This window comes from Indicator indicator, chromosome 26, assembly GCF_027791375.1.
Source record: "Indicator indicator isolate 239-I01 chromosome 26, UM_Iind_1.1, whole genome shotgun sequence".
In the NCBI taxonomy this organism is placed as follows: domain Eukaryota; kingdom Metazoa; phylum Chordata; class Aves; order Piciformes; family Indicatoridae; genus Indicator; species Indicator indicator.
This window is the reverse complement of record NC_072035.1, coordinates 5,694,304-5,718,456: the sequence shown is the minus strand read 5'-3', so window position 1 is coordinate 5,718,456 and position 24,153 is coordinate 5,694,304. Positions and strand designations below refer to the sequence as shown.

Sequence of the window (24,153 nt, the reverse complement as noted above, 5' to 3'; positions counted from 1 at the left end):
TGAGGGAAAATAAATCTCCCACACCCTGGTCTTAATTTATTTTAAACAGCAAAACAAACGAAACCCAATTAAGCTCGTAAGTCATAGTGTGAAGAGAGTCCAGAAAAATGTCAGTTCCAATAAATATGACAAATGAAAGTATTGGCATAAACTCCAAGGATTTATATCACTAGAACCACAATAAGGCCTTCGTTAGCTGATCTTGAGACATGACTCAAAATGTGAAGAATGAAAAAATAAATACAAATAAAAGGATTATTTTTTCCCCCCCAAATGCTGAAAGGGTAATTTTTAACATAGTCAACACTTTATTTTTAGGTTAAGGCTAACAAGTGCAATTTGAAGAACTTCTCAGTGAGTTAGCACAACTATCTGAATTATTCATGATAATCTGTACTGCACTGTCATGGAGCTGCATAAAACAGATTATTGTACTAATCTGATTATAATAACCCAGAGTATGGTTCACAGGCTTCAAAAATCAGCTCTTGGTAATGAGTTCTGCATTACTGTTCCTTAGATATAGCATTTCTGGAGAGAGAGAATTTATTGTTCAGAATATAAACTCTACATTCATATTATTTTTATTGCAATCTAGTCTGTAATAGCAGAATGATCGATGCACCAAGCAGTGAGCACCAACTCCAAAAGTTTGTGACTACATCTTTTCTGAGAGCCATTTAACATCAGTGAAATACAAGCCATGCAGATGAACGCACTGAAGAATTATTTGTGCTCTAGTGAATTGTTTAGACTTGTAGACCTGATGGATACCACCTTTGTGTGGCTGTGGGATTGCTGTTACAAGCTGCTGGCATCCTGACATCAGTGACAGAAAATTAGCCATAGGCACGCTCCACTCTGCTCTTGTCTCTCTGTGTAGCTCCATCAGCAAAATGGTTTTAAGAACCTGAGACTCAGACATCAAAAGCTGAGAGACTCATTCCAGAAAAGTACAACAGCATATATGTAGAACAACATTAATTTCAATGAGTTTTGACATTAAACACTCAAGATATTTTTCATCCTTTAATTAAATAACACCAGTGTTCAAATAAAAAATGCTGCCTGGGAAAGGATACATTTATAGTCATTCAAGTTATCTCCACCAGAGTAATTGGCCTGCAATCAAGCTGTAATTTGCCCTTTCAAGTAGATTGAGTGATCTAGATTGATTTAAAAAATGGAGCTCCTTTTATTTTAGAAAATAATAGATGTTCATTTTACATTTTAAAAAACAATTAATCACAAAGTGTCATTCGGGTAAGCTGAAACAGCTTCTGACAAAAAGCAAAGGATTTGGCACATAGCTTTAAGCTTATACTAGTGGGTGTTAGAAGTGGATATGTGTAAGTTAATCATGCTCTCTGTGGCTTTATTTACAGTGAGATTTGTCTTGTCTTTGACTGGTTTAAACTATATTGAATTATTGTATCCAGAAACCTAGCCACAACATAAATAGTATGCCTTCTCCGTTTTCTGGTTGTGATAAATTCCCTTATCCAAATCCCTTTATTCCTACTCTGACTGGTAACTGATAGAAGCATCTGGGGAATATGTCCAGGCAAGAAGGGTCTGCTGTATTTTACAAGATGGATTGCCCTGGAGTTAAGGTTCTCAGTGAGTGTAAACTGTAATGAAATATGCTGAATTCAGGAGACCTTGGCTTTCTTACAGTGAGTGAGAACATAGACCTTATTTTCCATTGCCTTGTCCTTTGTATAGCTATGTACAGCAAGCACTAATGCAATTCTCTTCCTGTTTGGTAGCATTTGAGGCTGGCTTTGCACATATGAGTATGACTAGACAAGTCTCTGGGTATTTATGCCTTTGCAAGATGTTGGTGCCCTTTAAATTTCTCTTTAATCCTGGGTTTTATTATATTTGTCTTTAAAGTATTTCATTTGAGAAAATCATCATGCTGCAATGATCCAGAACACTAAGAACATGAAAAAAGCTGACATATGAGTTGCTGTCTTATAAAAAGCTGGGAAAGGTAAAAAACAAAACCAAAAAGAAAACCCAAGAAACAAACTAGAGAAAAACACAAGATTTGACCAGTAAGTTAAATTATAAGGATAGAGTTTAAACCCAGCTGTTCCAGAAAACCTTGGAGGTTTTGTGGAATGAGGCAACTTTCTCAGTCCTGAATTGACTGACTATAAGAACGTAGAAAATCTGAATAAATTTAATACAAATGAAAGCTGTGTAATCCTTTGCTCAGCTTCTGAACCAAACCTATGTTTTAATGAGATTCAAAAAGATATTGTTAACTTAAAAATACAATGGAAGACTCTGCACTTCTTGATTTGTGTTTGAACTGGACATAACTGCCATGAAAATAGCTTTTCATGTGGCAGTTCTGGTTCGTGGCTAACCAGGCACCACAGCGAATCCCATGCAACTGTCATTCCCATGAAGCTGAAAAAGATGCAGCTTGGGGGCCAAGTTTCAGATATGCTATAAGTAAACCATGCAGTTTTGGAACAGAGTTCCAGATTTCTGAGCTTTCTAAAGTTAAAATAAGAAAAAAAAAAAACAAAACTGGAAAGGATCTGGTTTTGGTAGAGTTCATCTTTCTGCCAGTGCACTGCTGTTCGTTATCCCTCTCCTATGATATGTGCACTCCAATTTAAAATAGCCTTGTGATATAGCTGGATCAGTCTCAGCCATCAGAAAATCTGGGTTTGTCTTAAGTGGTTGCTGGGGGTCTACCTGTGATACAAAACCTGCTACCTGGAGGTTCTGGTTCTGTGGGGGAGATTCAGAAGTTTTATATCTTTCCAAATAAGCATATAACTTCTCACAGCCTCTTTGGCTTGTCCTGCCTCTTGGAAACAAAAGCATGCACAATCTTCTGGCAAGCTTAGTCAGTATTCCCTTGTTTTTATTTCATTTTACCTGCAGTTTTCTAGAGTGCTGCTGAGTTAAAGTATGAATTGCTTTGGTTCATGATTGCAGTCCTGAATATGCAATTTTTTTTTCTGTAAGGGTAAATATTGAGATGAATCTATTGGCATAAGAAGCTTATTTCCATATATTTGCTCCACCTGTTTACTGACTTGGCAATCCTTATATATGACCCTTCAGTTGGAACTGCTGTGATACCTTTGATCATTACAAAAGTGAACTGCAGTTGTATAAAGTGATTGATTGTAATTACAAAAGGAGAGTGAAGAGACAGTTTTGCACTGATCAGTTTCTGGATCTGCCATAATCTGCTTCTGTAACTTTAAGCAAACTACTTAAAAGTAGCTTGTTCCCTTAGATGAAATAAGAGGAAGTTTAATGAATATTCTCAATAAGGGAAATATTCCATAATAATTCAGTGCCCCACTCTTCCCATATGTGGAATGGACACAATGATCTTTCAACCTTTTTTTTTCTTAACCTACCTTTTCTATTTAGGTATTTGACTTTTCAGAGATGAAACTGTGTATGTTCAGTGCTTGGCATATTGGTATTTATCCCTGAAACTTGGAACAGAGGTTTTTTTTTTTTTTTTTGCTATACTGCTGCTGCATCACTGGTTGAAATTAATTGGCAGATAATTTATGCTACTGTTTTTGAGAAGACTTCTTGCCCCAATACAGATGTTTAACAAAACCCAAACAACTTCCCATCCCCAACCTTCCAAATAAAAATGAAGGAAGCCTCATTCTGGTCCTGCTTAAGTTAATAGTGAGGTTCCAACTGACTTCAAAGAGACCAGGAGTTGGCTGTTTATGTATAGATATTATTTTTTCAATAAAAACAAGTGAAAACAACTTGAGCTGCTCACATAGTTGCTGGTTTCCATACACCACAGATGTTTTACTCTTTGGTTTGTGTCCATTTCTCATCATAAATTTGATCAGACATTTATTATTTAGCTTGCTAGTAAGATCTTTGGAGAAGAAGCTGTTATGCAAAATAAATCACTAAGTTCTGTCTAAAACTATTTTCTTAATGATTTCATTTTTCTAGCTAGCCCTGTTTTATACCATGTAATGTGATAGGAAAAAGCATACATCAGAGAAGCAACCTGAATTTTCCTCGAGTGGCTATGTGCTTTGTTTCTGTGGTTCATGTAGGATTCACATATGTTTTACTTTATTATTATTATTATTTATTGTAACTTTGGTCTCTTGGAGAAACTTCAGGAGAAAATTTATTCTCTTGTTGAAGTCCACATCTCAACAGAAAGATTTAACTGAAGCTGGAAAAGCCATTGCATTAGTACTAGTTTCTGCAGGAAAAATTTATCTTCTTTTTCTCTTTCCCAGCTACTATTTGCCCAGATAAAGAGCCTGTATATTTTTATAGCAGTTCCCTCCTGAGCTCTCTGGGGGGAAATCTCAAGTCACAGAGTTAGCAGCCATGCACTGTGGTCTGTGACTCTTGGGCTGCTCAGATCTCAAAGCCCTACGGGAAATCTCTTTTCTTCACCACATGAATCTCTGGATCTTATTGCAAGCCTGCTTTCATTCTTGACGCTCAGAGCAGTTCACAGGGAAGACATTAATGGCCAGGTGAGCTGCCCAAATTAATTTAACTCAATTTTACTGGAAATCAAGCCCTGACCAGTAACTGAACCAGGGGCTGAACCTTTCTCCACTCCAGAAGTTTACAGTACTTGTTATTTTAGTCCTTTTTACTGCCACAGATGAAATTGTTTGAGTTACAGTTTAAGAGATGTTTGGGGAGAAAAAGCACTATATATAAATGAAATATAGTATTATTACTATTACAGGCTTCTCTATAACTTTTATAGTTCATAAGCTGTCAGCATTTTTAGAAACCCTGTATTTTAGGTGTCTACAGTTTGGCCTTGAAGATGTCCTTAGAGTTACAAGTTGAAATAAAATGTAGAGAGGACTATTTGCTTCATGTAAAATTTCAGGAAAAGTAAGAAACAATTCTCCATGAATCTTTCTGACTGATGGATTAACTTGGAAATGGGTAATTTCACACCATAAAACAATTTCATGGACAGGCATATATGTGGTTTTCTTCTTTGCTTTTTCTGAGTGAGAAAGCTATCCAAATCTCCCCAATAATAATTTCATATTTCATTAGGCTTCTGACTAAGCTGGGAATGGATGTTTGTGCACTCAACATTTGTAGCTGTGGCTCCCTTTTGGATGTGATCTTTTTTACTATCAGATAAACTGGAGCTTAATTTACTCTAATCAGAGAGAGTTTGTTCTGTGAACAGAATGTATTTTCTCTGGTGTTCATCCACGTGTTTGCATAACTTCCAACCACAGTCAAAATACTGCTGGCACCATCCAGAGAGTGTGTTTTAGTTTGAAGTTCTGTGCTGTGCTCAAACACTTTATCTGTTTCACTTTGAGAACAGAATAAAAATACAGATATATAATACTATAGAGATAAGAAGTTGCCAGTAGTTCTGTTTGAATAATGCCCACCCTGTTTTAGCCTAGCATGCAAGTATTCTAAGAAATTTTTGTGAACTTGGGGTGTGTTTTCATCAAGTGGCCCTCTAAGAGAAGTATGTAAAAAAAGCCACAACCAAGCAACAAGATAAAATAAGCCTTAAATTGTAAATATTGCCCTTGATCAGAATTAAAAAGGCTCTTAATTGTGAGAAATCTGCACACATTAGTACTCTGAGGATATTTTAAACCTTGCCTCAGCCCTCAACATGCCAGCAAACTGCTTTATATAGCTGATGTCAGAGGAGCTGTGTTAGTAATTGATGCTGGGGAGCTGGGGACTGCCATGTCAGTCTCATGATTGCTATGTTTGTTGGCCTGTGTGCGTTATTAGCGGTTGGATAGCAGTCCCCTGGTGTAACATACATTAAAGGATACTCGTGTTAATTACTAGGAAGAAGCAGAGGAAAGTAGATATTTGGGATACCATTTTTTGTCAGCTGAAGTCAAGGAATCCAAGTTTAGTGAGTGCTGCAGCCTATAATATCTGTGCACCACATAGCTGTATGCTGCAATCTGCATAGTGCCTGTAGCTGTCTACCGTAATTCTATTACATGGGCTATGGTACCATGTATGTTTTGATTTATCTTTAGGTTTTTCAGCATTGTACCATGCTCCCAGTGGGAGAGAGGCATTGTTAAGCACCTGGTGTAAAGAGAGGAGCCCTGTGTTCCAGTTCTTCAGTGGCTGATAGAAAGATGCAATCTAGCTGCAATTTCATTTGTAGAAAATATGCCAAGGATCCGAGTAGATTACTGCTGTCTGGACTGCCCAAGGCTGGAATTAGTTTCATTGTTCTTTCTATTAAATTAAAAAATAATGTGGTTGTTGTTATGATTTCAGTCCTTGAGGGCAAGAAAGAAAAAGAAACTAAAGCAGTACAAGCGGCATGAGGATTTAGAGAGAAAGTGTATTTTAATAGCCTTGATTCCTCAAGCATAAGACATGCATCTGCAGTACAGATTACATCTAAGAGCCCTCAACAGTGCATCAAATAGCTACTCAATACACCAGAATGTTTACATTTTGCCTTTGGACGTCTTCATGTGTGTTTTGTCTTGTGCAAGTTCTTCTGATCGCTCTATCCCTCAAACATCTCTGCTGACAGCAGAGAAGAAGATCCGTGCAGTGGTGCAGACCACAGGCTGTCTGTCACTTTGATGCCTAAGTAGTCCCTTCTTTATTTTTGGAGATTGAAGTGGAGATGACACTTGTGTCTTTAGGTGATGTGAGATCAACTCCTTGTTTTCTCTTCTGCCATGTGCCATGCCTAAGCTCAGTGCAGCCAACACAACTGCAGATTCCTTCTCACAGAAAAGCTGATTGTACTTTTGGGAAGAGGATACAGCTGGAACCCACGGAAGAGATTAAGGAGTGGGAGGGGACATTGCATACAGCAACTGCTTTTCTGTCCTGAACATTCCCTTTTATGCGGGTTACTCCTTTGAATACAGTAGCTCACACTCATGAGCATTGGGACAACGTGTACCTGAGTCAGTCAAAGCCAAAAATACTAGAAGAGAGTGCAACCTAAAAGAAAAAAAAACAAAAAAAAACAAAACAAGAGTAAAATCTGCCTTTGAAGCAAGGCCCCACCTTTCTGCTGTAAAGGGCTCTGGTGCTGGAAAGCTGGCCTGGCAGCACTTCCTGTAATGAAATCTAGTAGAATCTGAAATCTCTGAGGGTGTTTGCTGGCCCTGTAACGGAGACAACGTTCCAAAACTCCTTTAAATCCAAAGAAAATCTGTAACTGGCTTAAATGGGTTTGGGATCAATCCATGAATACTGTAGTGATTCTCAGTTTGTAGGCAGACTGGGTGGACACACAGACACTTGCTGATTTATGTCACAGCTCAGTCTCAGTTACAGCTGTGCTCATCCTGAAGCTTCTCATAAGTCTAGTGCAGCACAGAGAGGCTAAGCATGGTGATGTCAGGTCCATTTATGAAATCCTTGCATTACAAAGTCATACTGGATATCCTTAATGTCCAGATGTTAAAAGCTGCTTTTACAGGCAGCAGACATTAAAGGTTAGAAATTCATGAAACACACTGACTCACCTGAGACATTGGAGGTGGCCTTTCAGTTTCGTTGCTCTTCCTACTCCACTGACGAATGTGGAGAGCACTAAGGATTTGCCAAGGAAAACAATGAGAGTAGGAACAAAACTCCCAGAAAATCTGTTTGGAGCAATATTTTGCTGGTGAGAACTAAGCAGAAATGAATCAGTGCAGCGTAAAAAAACAAATGAAGGGCCTGATGGTGTTACCAAAGTCCTGCTGCAAGTGCTTAGGAAGTTCCCTGAGCTAGTCTTTCCCTTTCAACTGTGCACCACTGAGTGCATCTTACTAAGAATGTACCTAACATACTGAATAGCACCAGAGGTAGCTGACTGTTGTACTGCATAGATTAAAGAGGCATCAGTGATAATCCTCTGGTAAATGTTTCTGACAGGGTTTTGCTACTTTTGAAAGTTGTGTTTTCTTTCATTCCTTTAATATGAAATACTCTTAGATTACAAACTCATGGCTGCATCCAAAAGGGATGTGTTTCCCCTTCCCTTTTCGCATCTTTCCATCCTCTTCCCCAGGGTCTTCTGCTTTTTGGATTCTGTGTAGCAGGAGGACACCATAATGAAATGCTGTCTATAAACTAGAAGACTATTTAAATTATCTTCCTTTTCTTCGTATTGAGGCTCCAGACTATTGCACTCTGATGCTTCAAACTTCTGATGTAATAGTGGCAGATCCTGGGCTATCCCCTACAGTGATTGTGGTCCCCACTAGGTAAATTACAACCTCATGGCTCAGTTGTCTGAGAGTGCTTGTGTGATGTTCCCATTAGCCTCAGAAAATACTTTTGTGTGCAGGGCAGTCCAAGAATGCCAGTGATACCATCGATAACTTACTGTGCAGAATAGAATCTACATACATCTCCTGGGAAGGCTGTTTTTCCTCTTTCTTCTATATTCCATTTTTAGAAATGCTTGATTTTAAATTACTTACCACAAGAGTTTGTGAAAGAGCCTCTCATCCATGTAAGAAATGACTTTGCATTTTTTTAAATGAACCACCTTTTAGGTATTCCTAAATAAGCAGTAGATGATACAGACATGGGATAGATATGCATAGCATTGTGTCATTTTGGGTCATGAGGATACTGAAAGTTCTTAAGTTATAAGTAATTGTTGGAAGGAATCTCTTGACTTATTTGGACTGTGTAGCACCCTCTGTCAGGTTAACCATCATCTGTGTATTAAAAAATACATTTATTTCTAAGGCTGTCAGCCACAGTGTTTATAAACTATAAAAGGAGGAATTAACTGAAAGTGTTGCCCCATTGGAACTATTCCCATGAATGCTAGCAAGAATGTTTCCAAAAATAACATGTTAAGCCAAAGAAAGAAGTCTCCATGCTTCATTGGGATAAAGCATCCCAAACTAACACTGAGAGGACACTGAAATAGTTGCTCTGGTGTTTTGAGACACTGTGTCCTAAAACTGGACTGTCTGTCTTTTTAATCACTCTTAATCACAGTGGAATGGGAATATTGTGCTTTGTATCTGCTGAAGGCACTGGGCGTTTCTCTGCTAGATTCAGTGGGAGCAGAATGGGTGCCTCTGAGTCCTGTAAAGATACTGTCAGGCAGCAGTTTGCTGGAGGCTTTGGAATTTTGGTTTGTAATTTTTCTGAATTTCTTTAGAATTATCCCAGTAAATGAAATCATGCAGTCAGCCATTTCTGCTTGAATATGGTTATGGTTTTTTTAGATCTAAAAGCATTTTTTCTTATTTGTGTAATATACTTCATGTAAAGAATAACCAGGGTGACTTACAGGGTGCCTGGAATTTACAGGAGCTGACTGGAATATATCACTCTGGGGTGTTGCTTAACTACTGTCCAGAACATCTTGTCAAGATGCTTAAAAATCCAAGTTACCACACGGTGACGTTTCAGTAGAGAATAAGAAAGAGAAAGGAAAAAGGTGTAGCAGCAATTCCACTGAAGGGAGAACATAAGATTTCTCATTCTTTGCTCATTTGAGGTTGTTGTATTAAGTAATTGACAAGTGAGTCTGAAGATTTTGCAAAGCTCTAATGACCATAGCCACATTCCTCAAACCATTAGATCAGTTTCCAGAGGGACTCATTGCTGATTTCAGGAACTACTTGGAAAAACTGAGCTCCAGACAAAGAGGGCAAGATGGGAGCTGACTAATTATGAAGATATTCAGATTCATGGCAGAAGTTACCTTTATGTGGCACGTTATGCTATGCTATGGCCAGGTGAACCTGCTGACAGGCAGCAACACCTTCTTGGGCTGCTTGTTCCTCCTCCTGAGCTTGCTACGGGTTTCCTTTGCCTGCTCTTTTGTACAGCCGCACACATTTCTCTTGGTCAAATGCTTGTGTAAACACTTAGCTGAGGACAAAGAGCAAAACCTGGTGTTATTTGCAAAGTGATGAAAGGCTTGAAAGATTGAATGTACCCCTACTTCAAAAAGCTTACCCTGGCTGTCCCATACTGAAAACTCAGAGCTTCTCAGCAGTTCTGCATTTATTGCACCTATGAAAACACAGCCTTGAAGTTGTGTTTGTGTTTCTACAGTCCTGAGTGCTGGGCAGAGCAGTGCCTGGATTCTCCAGCCCCTCTGCCAGCCCAGGCTGCCCCGGGGCTCTCTGCAGGGCTGGAGGAGAGTGACTGTGTCAGCGCTGCAGCCTCTTGACACTGTCCTTGCGCAGATCCACAGCCACAGCAGAGCCAGGGGCTCTGCCTTAAATTACTGTTAGCTATTTTTCTGTTGCTGCTCTATCAGCAACAATATCTCTATCTGCCTTATGTCTGCAGACATACAAAAGCTCCACTAACTTCCATTTTCTCATCTGAAAAACGAACTCAGTGGTTTAGTCTCCTGTTACTCAACTTTGTAGCTAAAATTAATGAACCAGGCCTAATTCCAGAGTGGTTCTCAATTCGTTGTATTCAGCCAATGCACAAATCAAATAGTTCTGGCACTCTGAAACTTCCTGTGAATGAAAAATGACACTAAACTAAGTAGTTGTGTGAATTTCATCCCCATTCATGCAACAGACTAAAATACAACTAATACAACTCACATTTGGCAAACGTATAGGCATGGGAGAAGAGATTCAAATTAGAACCGGCAAAATGTAAATGTTCCTGAGAGTTTTTCTTCCTTAATGAAAACAAAAAAAAAAATCCCTAAAACAATGGGAACCTGTGAGTTTAATTCTAGAAAGATCTAATCAGGAGATTATAGTATCTTAATGGAAAGTTAAGGGCTAAGGAACAGTCTTGCAGAAGGGGTTGTCACATCTGTCTGCTACTCAAGAAGCATTACAGGAGAGTAGTTTTTTCTCACGATGAATCAATTAGCTCTAGACTCAATTGTGTGCAGATCCAGGTTGTATCTGAACAGAGCAGTCTTGACCCTGTCCTTGTCCCCCTTGCCATGAGTTCCTTGTCTCATTAATTGACTGTACTATTTAAGGCAGCTGCTGCAGCTTGTTAGTGTGATAGAAAACTTGTAATTTTTTGTTGAAATTAATTTTTTTTGCTTCAGATCATTTTCTGTACATTGGCTAGAAGTGGAACAAGGGAAGCAATGTCTCCCCTTTTGGCATTTGGGGAGAGAGAAATCAGGGAAAGAATGCCCCCAGGTTCACCAGGTACTTAAGGAGGCATTCAGATGATCCACAGCTGTTATCAGGAAACGCCACGGTATTAGACTGTGTGTGAGCACAGGCTTCTACACTCATCCCTGCAGACTTTAGCTGGATTTCCCACCTAGCAAATCATAACAAGATATAGGAGTCATGTGTTAGCCTGACACATTACAGACTAAATAGGTAGGGTAATGAATATGAAATGAAACACATAGAGACAAGAAAGAACCTGTGAAAAGTCACATGGGGAAAATGAATTTGGGAATAAAACCAAAGGTTCTGAATCCAAATGTTTTTTTTGATTACACAGAATAAACATTCCTTTATCTCACCTAGTGAGCCTGAATATCTTGGCCTTAAGCAAACCTAAGTTTTTTGTAATACTTTCCAGTCTGGTTACAACAGTCTTATCATAGAAGGACTGTGTGCTGTATCTTTCTGAAAGTCTTTGTCATGAGCTGTGGCATTGCAACTGGAATGTTTATTGTACTCTGTCATTATTTATACTCCATTGCTTCCATTGACTGCCTGTCCCACCCGCTCCCTGGAGATTAGCAGCCAGAGAAAGGATAAATGGTCAGCAGCTAGTCAAGGGATGTAAGAGCTGAAAGGGTCAATATAAAACAAAGGCTGCTGCATATAATTCACAAAGAATGTGAGGCATTGCTTTTCAGAGGCAACATTCACATAGCCAGGATTTTAATGAGAATGGAAAATGCTAACATATAAATCCAACCAAGAAAAAAATAGCAACAAATGTACCCAGTGGTAAATATTTTTGCCATTGAGTCTGGTACTCTCTTTCTGACATGAGCTATTAAAACTCCTCCTAAAGCTTTCAGTAAATCATATCTTCAAAAGATCCTTTAGAATATGGTCTTTTATTTGGAAAGAAGTGTTAGCAAAGACATCTTTACAAATTTATGACGAACCACCAACTGAATATCTTTTAATTTTTTTTTTCCAAAATGTGCAATGTGGATCTGATCAAACTCTCACTGAAGCTGATGAAGGGGCTTCTGCCATCTGAAGAAACTAGTATTTCCTTAAGGAGAACAATTTTATCCATATTAACATATCTGTGCCATAAACAGAACCCACAAAGTTACCTACTGAGCAAAACGTTTTATGCCTGTGCCTTGAAGATCTCACTCCCTGGGGTGCTCACATAGCTCTTGCTGCTTTCTTACCACCTCTGTTCTTCCTCACCAAGGGTTTCTAAGGCCCGTGCTTATGCAGATGTGCCCAGGGGATACAAGTCCTTGCTTCAGCTGAAGCCCTGTGTAAAGCTTCACTAGCTTAACCAGGCTCCCAAAGGAGGCTTAGGGAGCTTTCCCCAGGACCAGCACCCGTGGTCCACTTGCCATATTTCTATTCCTATGGTGTCTTCTGTCTTTATCTCACTTTATGAGTAGTTTCTGGTCATATCAGATCTCTTGCAATCCCAGGCTCCCAAAGTTATCCATTCCCAGATGCTAGTTTTGTCCTTGGAGGTGAAGTGCACAGGGGACTGACGTCTTTATAAAAGAAGATAAATGCATTATTCCCAAATACTCCATAAACAGTTCACTGTTCCTGTTATTATCATGCAGAACACATTAAATTTTAATGTTTCACTGCTCCAGGCTGTCAAAGTCCTTGTGTTCTTCAAAAATAAGGACACAGGCTTTCTTTGGGTTTTGTGCAGGATAATTAGGACATTTGTGCTTTTTGTCTGTTTAGAAAAGGTAATACATATTGATTCTTGTCTTGGAAATCTGTCTTGTGCTAACTACTATACTCCTCTTGTGTGAAAAATTGCCTCTTCCATAATAAATATGAGTGAATACTGATTGATTCTTATAACTATGACTTTCAGTCTTGTGGGAAGCTGAGTCTGATTCAGACTTCATTTGCGTTTTGGCAGAGACTTACATAAAACTGAAAGCAAAATATCTCAATGAGACTTGCCGTTGCTGTGGGGTTGTGTAGCTTTTGGTGGTTTTGAATTCAGCGTGACTTCTTGCTGTTGCCAGTGCTGGTTATTTGTAGGTACTGAATGTCTGGTTTAAGGGTTTTCAGTTTCAGCTGAGCTTTGTGAAATCTAGTTGTGAAAAATCCAGGCATGTCTTGTTTGGGATATGAATGACTGCTGTGGAAATCAGAGCAAACACCCTAAGACATTGCCTGATCAGTTGTCCATGGGCAGTGTGGTTCAACTAGTCTGGTGCCCAAGTGCTGAGTTGTCCCAGTTTCTTCTTTATGATTAAATTTCTCTCTATTCCAGTAACATGGAGGCTGTGAATCACAAAAAAAAAAAAAAAAAAAAAAAAAAAAAAAAAAAAAAAAAGAAGAAGAAGCCATCAGGAGGAAAGTCCAAGCACTGTTTTGGAAACTAAAAATTGTGGAAATATTACCTAACAGCAAAAGTATTCTTAAAACTGTGCATCCCTTTAAGGGATTGTGCTTTGTGCCTGTCTTCTGGTCCTTGTCACAGCTCTTGTCATTACTTAGATGTTGTTTCCTGTTACAGAGCTCTGCATTGGGTCTGGGTAGTTGTACAGCAAAGAGAAACATTTCTGCTGCAAGTAAATGGGGACAAAAAAAAAAGTTTGTTTATTTCCTTCATTTTGGCTCTGATGAATTCGGTTGGATTAGAAAACGTGTCCATTTAAAAATAGCCTTTTCAATATCAGACCAGTTGTTTTCCTGTAGTGGAAAACTTTCACATGAGTTAAGAACAGTGTATAGAAGGAACACATGCTTCTCGTTTTAGAAAAGCAATACATTTTTAATACAATAATACAGAGTAGCAGAAAAAGACACAGAAAAAGGAAAACCCCTCAACAAAAGACGCCCTGCTCCACTTTGCTCTGGTGAGACCTCACCTGGAGTACTGGGTACAGGTCTGGAGCCCTCAATATAGGAAGGACATAGACCTGGTCCAGAGAAAGGCCACGAAAATGATCAGGGGGTTGGAGCAGCTCTGCTGTGAGGGCAGGCTGAGGGAGCTGGGGGTGTTCAGCCTGGAGAAGAGGAGGCTCTGGGGAGACCTAATAGCAGCCTGCCAGTACCTGACAGCAGCCGGCAGGAAAGATGAGGAGAGACTGTTTACAAAGGCCTGTGGTGACAGGATGAGGGGCAATAGTTTCAAAGTAGAGAAGGGCAGATTTAGATTGGATATCAGGAAGAAGTTCTTTGCTGTGAGGGTGGTGGAACACTGGAACAGGTTGCCCAGGGAGGTGGTTGAGGCCCCTTCCCTGGAGATATTCAAGGTGAGGCTCAATGAGACGCTGGACAACCTGATCTGGTTGGGGATGGTGACTGTGGGGAGGTCCGACTGGATGACCTTTGGAGGTTCCTTCCAGCCTGGACCATTCTATGATTCTATTTCACTAAGCAGTTCTGGAAAGTTATCTTAAACTTGTACCAGCATAACCACAAAATCTACTTTATTATGCTGATGGTAAGGAGAGCAGGAAAGAGCTGAAACAATTTTTCATTCACCTATCCCTAAAGGCCTGTAAGGTCCTCACAGCATACGTGACTAGAATTTGCAAGGCAAGTGGGTGGTTTGCACAGGCAACTTTATAAGTATTTGATTTTATTTGCATTAAAAATCATGTTTTCAAGGAGCCTAGGAGTGCAGAAGCAGCGTGAAGCAGCACAATCTAGGATCAGAGGAAGGACCACAACAACCAGTTGCATTAAGAGCTGGGCTTGGCAAGTAGTATCTCACAAAGTCACTTCCATGAATAATCTGGGCAAGTGCCCAGGTTTGGGCTAGGTTTGTATTTTTAGCTCCACTTCATCCATACTCAAAGATTACTTTCAGCCTGGCCCATCATCTAAGTCAGATGTGTTAGATCATAGCAGAAAAGACATAAATGAGATCTTGGTAAGGAGAGAATGGCCTCAGAGGATTTGGTGCTTAAGGTCTCTCAGCACTCTCCACTTCAGGTAGGCCTAGCAATGAAAACAATGATAGATTTCCTTTTCTTTGTTTATTTTCCAGTCTGAAAAACTCTTCCTGAGCCCTGACTGTCAAGCTGGCTTTTTTCTTCTGTCCAATGTGAAGTTCTGGTAGCTCTGAGTGAGTGCGTGCCAACGAGGAGAGGAGATGGCAAAAGCAGAAAAGCTGCTCTGCAGGGCTTTACATGACATTAAAGCAATCCAAAGTCTTTTAAGCAGTGAGTAACTGCTTCAACAGGGGCACCTTGAGTGAAACAACTTGCATTTTAATTTGCCTGATATAAACTGGATCTCCTCGGAGACAGACTACATTCATTAATTTTGGAGAGGTAATATCTGGCTGGAGGTTGCTCTCTGAGCCCATTGGTGGCAATGTGGAGTGTCCCAACAAGTTTGATTACCCTGGCTCTATGTAAGCAATTCTGTCAATAACATACAGGAAAGAAACTAGTCCTTGCTTGCTCTCTTATTTAAGTTGACTTGCTAAAATTCAAAGAGGCAAGAAAACATGCCCCAGTTATTTCAGTATCACTGACTTCACTTTGGACTCCTTAGTCCATCCGTAGGTGTCTAAATCACCTGCATGTTTAGAGAGCAGTGTACGTATGAATTTTCTTTGCTTACATATGGATATGGCTGTTTAACTGTAAGGACATATCAAAACCATCTGATTGTTATACTGCTAATTATTTAAATTAGACTATTTCTAGAGAGAGAGCATTAATGTTTTCACTTTGTCATGTTCTGCACCAGAACTGTGCTTTTTAAGAGACAGAAGAAAGCATTTTTTCTCTTAAGCATTATGTACCTTTGCATAGAAATCATCAGTTCAAGCCTGTGTTTATTGGTGTTTACCTAAGCAAAAGCTGCCGTACTGAGTTCTCTTCTCACTGACTGGCATTTAAAATTTTTGAACATCAAATATTTACTGGTGTCACTTGGTTGCTGCCCAAATTGAATTTCAAAGGTCCTTATCCTGCAGTTTCTGTTAGTACATGCCTTCCATTGAAACCAACTCCACACATCTCTAGTGAAAAGTAACCACTTTCTTTCTGTGGCTATTTTTCAACCTTCCTGCTCTTTTCATTAATTACTATGATTTTCAACAATGTCATGGGCATTACTAATCCAGATTGCAATCAGTGGGAGTTTGGCATGGTTTGGCACTGCAGTACTGCATCTTAAAAAGTGTTGGCTTCCAAGCCTGAAACATTTTGGCACATAAGTACTTGTCACTGCCCAGTGTTTACAAATACATACAAAACAGTCATCATGCCCATATACACCCAGACCAAAGAGAAAGAAAAAGGGAAAAAACTTATTGTTACTTAGTTGAGGTCTTTGAAATTGTGGGATGCATGAAAGCATCCATAGAAAAGATGTAGCTTAGTGAGGCTGAGGAAGGCACTTTGTGATCAGGAAGTCCTGAGTCCAGGCCTCAGCACTGACCCACTGATGCTGTGCTCTTTTAACTGTTCAAACTTCTTACGTTTGGGTGGGGATTTTCTAGCCATAAAATTATAGGAAAGCCGTTTGGGAGCTGTGCATCTCTGTTTAGGGAGACTATAATTTAATTCAAAGGTTGCAGCCAGTTTCCATTGCCAAAATTGCAGCTTTCCTCAAGCAGTTTGGGAAAAGTTAACTTTTATGCTCTTTAGTGTCCCAAACCAGAGATAAGAGGTATTTCTCTTTTAACTTTATCATTATATTGTACCTGGAGTACATTCAGCAATCACTACCCCAGCTTTTCTTGGTTCCATGAAGCTTACCTGTGCTATAAGTAGGTAATGGAGTGCATCAAGGAGGCAAGCTGTAGAAAGATGAGCACCAAGGAATAGTTTCCATTTATGTCGGTCATAAACAACTTTTTTACAGATGCACAGTGCCTGGCAGCCCACACTGAGCTCTGCAAGTGGTCAGATGTTGTCGTGGCAGCTGTTGGATGAAGCCCCTTGTTTGGTGCCATAAGAAAGGTGGTATCCTCTTAAGAGGATGGCACTTTTATTTAAAGGGATGGACTTGCTAGTCTAAGAAAAAATAGAAAGAAAGATTTTCTGAATCTGTGCATATTCAGAAATAATGATTTTTTTGTGCACAATAATTAAAAAAAAAAAGTGCCATGAAAATTTCCTCATCAATTTCCTCTTCCATTTTTTTCTGTCTTTATAAAAATGCTATCCAGTGGAGCAGCCAAGACATTTTTCAGTCTGTTGCTTATGAGTTTTCTCATTACCTTTTTTTTTTTTGTTCTCACACTGCTTGCCTGATACAGCAGCTGTTAAATGGAGAACTCTGAAAATTGGTGTAGCATTTGATTAGCAACATTTTTGGAGGAAAAACTGATGCATTTGACAATTGCTAACTTCAGGTAAAGGAAGGACCAAACCCAACCCATATTCGGTTACATATGGCAACCTTTTCTAATTTCAGGTGCCTTTAGTAGCCTCTGATATTTCACACTTTTTTTGCTTTATATTGTTGTCTGTCACAGTTTTCCACATTTGTTGTGATCTCATGGCTTTTAAAAAAAATGTAACTGTGTGATTGTACCATTAGGAAATACATCCAGTGAGCTTTTGAGCTGATCCTGTGGGAGCCTACAGCATTTTGCTGGTTGGTTCAGTAAGCGTGTGTTGGCACGGCTCTCTTGAAAACAGTGAAACAACTAGAGGTCTGCCTTTTATGCATAACACACTATAATTCCCTGTTCAGAAGCTAAGTTCCTTTTTTGTACAATTTGTAACATTTTTTTTTTCATTACATGTGCTAGATATATCTCAGGGTGTATCAGTCAAAAAGTCTCTAAATTAATATAGGTGGTTGATCTAAGCCCAAGGTCTGTTGCAATGCAGCTTTCTCACAGCTTGGAAGAAAACAGCCAGTATAGCCACTGCAGAAATAGATGATCATTCTTTCTTTCTCTTTCTTTTTGTCTGTCTTGTTCAAGGGAAATGAATAGATGAATGTACCTTAGTTTTACTTGACTAGGTAATTAGAAGTAGATCGTATAAGATGGAAAGGAATGTCAATAAACCATGTGGCCTGGACAGCTCCCATTAACAGTAAGGACAGGAAATCCTGAAATCAAAAACATAATTTCAGTCTCTAATTTAATCTAGAAACCAGAATTAAAGATGCTTTTGATTCATTCACCTGTAAGAATATTTCTGTGGGATTGTGAACTGCACAAGATACAACCATACTGACAAGAGGCTTATTTGTCTTAGTCCCTTTTATCACCATCTTCCTAATAATCTATGGTATTCTTGGAGCTTGAATAGATAAGGTTTCAAAGACTCTGAACTAAACCAAATGCTGTATTTTGTAAACAGAGTCAAGTGAACTCCAGATTGAATATAATAGGATAAATTCTGAACTGCTTTGGATGAGAGGAAATCCAACACCCAACACTCTGAGTTTAGAACAATTGCAAATCTGACCCATAGGTTTGTCATTCTGGAGAAAAATGCATGTTGAATTAGAAGGTGCACACCCTCCTCCCTTGGTGGCCACCACTATGTAGCTAAATATTTGCTTTTAAAATTCAGGGGGAGGAGAGGAGAAACGAGCTAATCTCATAAAGGTTCACCCCACCCTCTGTTTGGCTTCCCTTCCTTGGCAAACCTTCCCAGCAGCAGCTGGATGGCCATTTTTCTTCTGCAATTGTGTTCATGACATTTCCTGCAACTAGGTTTTCTTGAAGGTTTCCAGCAGTGCTTTCAGCCCCCACCTCCCTTTTTTGGCCTCTTCACCCACTAACCATGGCCTTGTGCCTAGTTCCCAGCAGTGTAAGAACTGTATCCCCGTCACACACCCGTGCGTATTCGCTGTGTGCTCTCAACACATAAAATTAATTTCTGTGGTTTGCTTCTAAGTCTGACTAATTTACTGAGATGAGAGTCAGTGGTTAGTGTAAGGGATGCTGAGCAGCCATGATATAAACAGAGACAGTCCTTCCTTGAGATGCTCACTCCATCAGACAGAGTTTGCACTGTTTCTCAGTGACAGGAGGTTGTTTTCCTCTTTTAATGTAATTATTTTCTGAAGAGGCTGCATGTACTCCTCTCCAAGCAGAAGGACTAATATAAAGAGCTTAGATTAGGGAGAACTGATGCCAGATCCTGGAGTATTTAGCATGCTGGTACCTTCCCTCTTCATACTACTGAAAGCTGCATAAATTGTCCTTTCACTGGCTTTTATAAACACTCAAGTGACTTAATCTTTTAGTGTAAAAGCCAGCTTGTGTATTAAGCTTTCTGTTATCAATGTCACTAAATCAATATTCTCAGTGCTACAGGATGCAAGTCACATATAAGTTGTCACACACAGTTTAATTTAAGAAATACAGTATTGAGGTGAAGTCAGTTCATATTTCACAGATTAAAGAGTACTTTGAAGTAGAGCTGTTGAAGATCAGAGAGAGTTTATTTCTCATTGCACCCAGTTTCTTATATATCAGGGGAGTTTCTAATGACCATTTTGCCATTGAATTTCAGTGAAGAAGATAAGAAATTTATGTAGTTATCATAAATGGCTTCTATAAGAGAAGCAAATAGCCAAAATTGTATGGACCCTTCTTCTATACACATTATTTATCTATTCTTTTTCCATGTGGGTATACACATGCACTTCCAGACAGCTCAGAGACTGTACAGCCTCACTGGTGTATTTCTTTTTCTAATGGATGACATCTGTGTTTAGAGTTAAAGATGGGCAAACCCAATAATGTGTCCCTTGCTAGAGATGCTTAATTGAGGATAAAACATACATCTGGGATTTATTTGTGTAGAAAGATATACAACTGGTCATCTTACAACCTGACCCTGTGGTGCCCTTTCCATTTAGTGTATAAAGAATCAAGATGTATCCAGAGATATCTTACAAATCAGAAATGACAGTTATTGTACAATCTTATCTCTTGCAGAGCTGATCTTTCTCTCTGTTTTCCTCTCTTTTTTTTAGCCACTGTTTGTCTGTCATAGTAGTGAAATCATTTGCAGTACAAACTATGGATTCTTTAAATTGCTTATCTCAGGAAAGCTATAGATAGGATGGACATAACATTATTAGGGGTAATGGTATTTGCCCTTGCTGCTGGTAAAAAAGAATGAACTCTTCCAACAAAACTTTAAATTGACTGAAGTTGCAGAAGGCAGTTTGCCAGCCATAGGTTATGAGTCATTATTCTTCAGTTTCTGAACTAGTGCTCTTCAAGATGAACAAGAGGTAGGATTAAGGGAGAGAAGCAGTTTCTGAAAAGCACCCCATACTTCATATTGTGATTTGGGAGGTGTCCAGGAGCCCTTCTTTTGTTATAGGTGAGGCTTGCGGTGGGGCACGTTCTAAAAGGAACAGGAGGTTCAGAATTGATGGATCTAGCAAGGAACAACTTGATCCAGAAGCCTTGTACAGAGCCTTCACAGGGCAGACAGCAATGGGGAAGAGCTTTCATAGATGAGGAGGAACTCCTCTGTGTTAATTAATGTCACATACGTGGGTTTACTACATCTGTCTCACTGCAGCTGGAAAGTAGGATGAGCAGATTGCAGGTGGTATCAGTGAGGTATTTCCTGGTGATGAGGGAAAAGAGTCTTGTCCCTTTATCACTTCCCAGTGTAGTACTCTTGTGAGAGGATAAGGTTTTACTTCTTCTCATGGAAAAAGGCTACATGATGTCAACAGTGAAGACAGAGAATGTCAGCAGGTAAGTGACAGCCTTTCTGCTTCTGTGAGTACCTGACTTGCAGTCTAAGTTATTTCCATGATGAACTGGGTGAGTCAAGGAACTGGTGATTTTGTCCAGGGATGTTGCTCAAGCAGATAATTCTGTTTATGTTATCCAGTGATGTGAGTGAAGAAGTAAATGTCCTTATCTACAACATAGCTACTTGAAGTGTGTGGAAATCCAGTACGTGTGTGTGAGTGTCCTGGGATAGGCAGAGGTGTTTTGTTATCGCTAGTAAATAAGGAGGAAACCGTGCTAGCTTGTGCCTGATAGTTGTTGTTGGACTTGTGGGAGAGGAGAGAGAAAATTGCATCACAGACTTGCACTTGGTTGAGTTTCAGCAGTGGGCTTTGATTCTTCTTTCTCTAAAACAATGAAGGCAATACTTGGTTATCTTTTGCCTTGACAGCAGGATTGTTGCAGTCATCTGAGAGCTGTTAATACACTGGTGATTTGTTTATGCTGAAGATTCTTGTAATTAAAAAATGCCTTAAGATAGGGTCTAACACAATGTAAACTTTGAGAATTTATGTATTAGAAAAGTTTGAACAGATCCTATAAGTCTCTCTAGTTTGTGTATTTTGTCTGCCACAAACAACACCAAGTTTGGAGCAGGCATCGATCTGTTGGAGGCTAGGAGGGCTCTGCAGAGGGACCTTGACAGGCTGGACAGATGGGCAGAGTCCAATAGGATGGCATTCAACAAGTCCAAGTGCCGGGTGCTGCACTTTGGCCATGACAACCCCATGTAGTGCTACAGGCTGGGGTCAGAGTGGCTGGAGAGCAGCCAGGCAGAAAGGGACCTGAGGGTACTGATTGACAGCAGCTGAACATGAGCCAGCAGTGTGGCCAGGTGGCCAAGAGAGCCAATGGCATCCTGGCCTGCATCAGGAATAGTGTGGCCAGCAGGAGCAGGGAGGTCATTGTGCCCCTGTACACAGCACTGGTTAGGCCACACCTTGAGTACTGTGTCCAGTTCTGGGCCCCTCAGTTTAAGGAAATTGAGATACTTGAACGTGTCGCAAAAAGGACAACAAGGCTGGAGAGGTCTTGAGCACAAGCCCTATGAGGAGAGGTTGGGGGAGCTGGGGGTGTTTAGCCTGGAGAAGAGGAGGCTCAGGGGAGACCTTATTGCTCTCTGCAACTACCTGAAGGAGGTTGTAGTCAGGTAGGGGTTGGTCTCTTCTCCCAGGCAACCAGTGACAGAACAAGAGGAAACACAGTCTCAAGTTGCTCCAGGGGAAATTGAAGCTGGAGGTGAGGAGAAAGTTCTTCACAGAACGTTATTGGCCAGCGGAATGTGCTGCCCAGGGAGGTGGTGGAGTCACTGTCCCTGGAGGTGTTCAAAAAAAGATTGGATGTGGCACTTGGAGCCATGGTTTAATTGTCAGGAGGCGTTAGGTATTAGGTCATAGGTTGTACTGATGATCTCTGAGGTCTTTTCCAACCTGGTTGATTCTGTGATTCTATTACTTCACACCAATACAATCTGAAATATTTTGTTATTGAGCTGGTGTAACAGAATGGAGATTGGGGTCTCCAAACTTCCTGGATGGAGGAGGTTAAGGTAGTGGCTAAATCTGTTTATGAAAGATAGAAATGATGTCATTATAATGGTATGGTGTGTTAAAGTAAAACTTTGAATTATGGCATTGCTCTTTCAGTTTGATTGTATGTTTTAAAATAAGCACTCTTGTGGAAAGAAAATGTCTGTGAGTTGGTCATTGTAATGCACATATTTCAGAGATAGTAATCCTAAAACGTGAGATTTTTATTACCCAACGAGAACAAAACCTAATGAAGGCAAATACATGCTGAAGAAAAACACCCTGATCCTGCAAAAATTAATACCTATATGTATGTTTATGCACAACAAATAATCCTGGTTTGCTATTTACTTAAATGGGACATGGATTTCTCACTCAAAGTGACAAGACTTTAATCCCAGTGTGAAAAATTAAGACTGAATACCAGCCTTTGCAAGCGTGGAGATTGTGTTACAGCTACAAAGGCTGACAAAATTTGGTTTCAGTTATGGTATGTTAATCTAGAGTAAGTCTGTTGAAGTTATTATGGCAATGAGAATTTAAAGTCATTGAATAGCAGAATTTAGTCCTTTTAAAACAGTCTTTCATGGTGTCTATTTTCTTTCTTGCAGACTCCCAGGCAATACAGCCAGGCACTAAATAAGAGTAACAGAGTTCACCTTTACTGTGCTTTTTTGGACTATAGGTATGTTATGTAACTTCAAATTCTTTAATTTGTTTTAAACAAATCACACCCAGCTTGTGATGCTATATATTACCTGTATTGTTCTTGTTCTCTCTGTCATTCATGGAAATAATTAATGACATGGAGCTACTGGTTTACAAAAAGACCACAGTCTGATAGTAGCTTCTTATCAGACTGGATTTGAGGAAGATGTTCTTCAGTATGAGGGTGATGAGACTCTTGAACAGGCTGCCCAGGGAGGTTGTGGATGCCCTCTCCCTAGGGGTGCTCGAAACCAAGTTGGATGAGGTCTTGAGCAGCTGAATCTGGTTGAGAGGTGCCTGTGGCCATGGCTGGGAGGTTGGAGTAGATGATCTCTAAGGTGCCTTCCAACTTAAGCCATTCCATTGTCAGTGTGAAGACCATTATCAGGAGACCTTTTATTCACAGACCCTGTGAATGGTAGGTACCTGAGCAACTGAAATATTTTGGAATCAAAACTGCAGGCTAACACAAGTCATGCTTATCTGGGTTTATGACTATGTCCACTTGGGCAGATGCTTGGATGTTTTAAGATAGCAAACCTCCAGCAGAACCATTGTTTTCATTGGATCTGTTCCTGTGCCACAACATCATGTGAGATCACTATTTCAGAGCTGTGAATTTTGGCCAACACATGGAATGGAGAAATATGCCCCTGAATGCAAATTAGAATAGAAGGGAAATAACTGTCACCTTAAATAGGAACTATGGAAAAGCAGTATCTGGTTTATTTTAGCTCTGAGTGTATTTCATATGCTTTTGATTTCTAAATGGACTGCTTTTGCTGAATTAAATGAAATAGAATACAAACAGTGAATTCTGAATTTCAGAAGGCTTAACAGTTTTTGAGCTGTGGTGGTATAAACCCTAATTGATGTAGCAATGGCCTGCAAAGCTATGATCCCTCCTATCCCACATGCACATGGGAAGGTCACTGTCATTATTTTACTGAAGCTTTGTTTCAAGCATGTTGAACTGTCCCAGCTGTTGGCAGTTTCTCGTTGTTATGGTTACTCACAATTTACCATAAATTAGAAACAGATTTTACTGAAGCTTATTAATATGGTTGGGACATTGTTCCTGTACTGTTTTCCACTG

The 24,153-nt window shown here is 39.7% G+C and overlaps 1 protein-coding gene across 1 annotated transcript in view; it reads left to right on the top strand.

Moving 5' to 3' along the window:
- ADGRD1 (adhesion G protein-coupled receptor D1) overlaps window positions 1–24,153 on the top strand; it is a 156,188-nt gene that overhangs the window by 65,844 nt on the left and 66,191 nt on the right. The window contains 1 exon segment of the mRNA XM_054392762.1: window positions 22,961–23,034. Within this exon segment, the coding sequence (XP_054248737.1) occupies window positions 22,961–23,034 (74 nt within the window).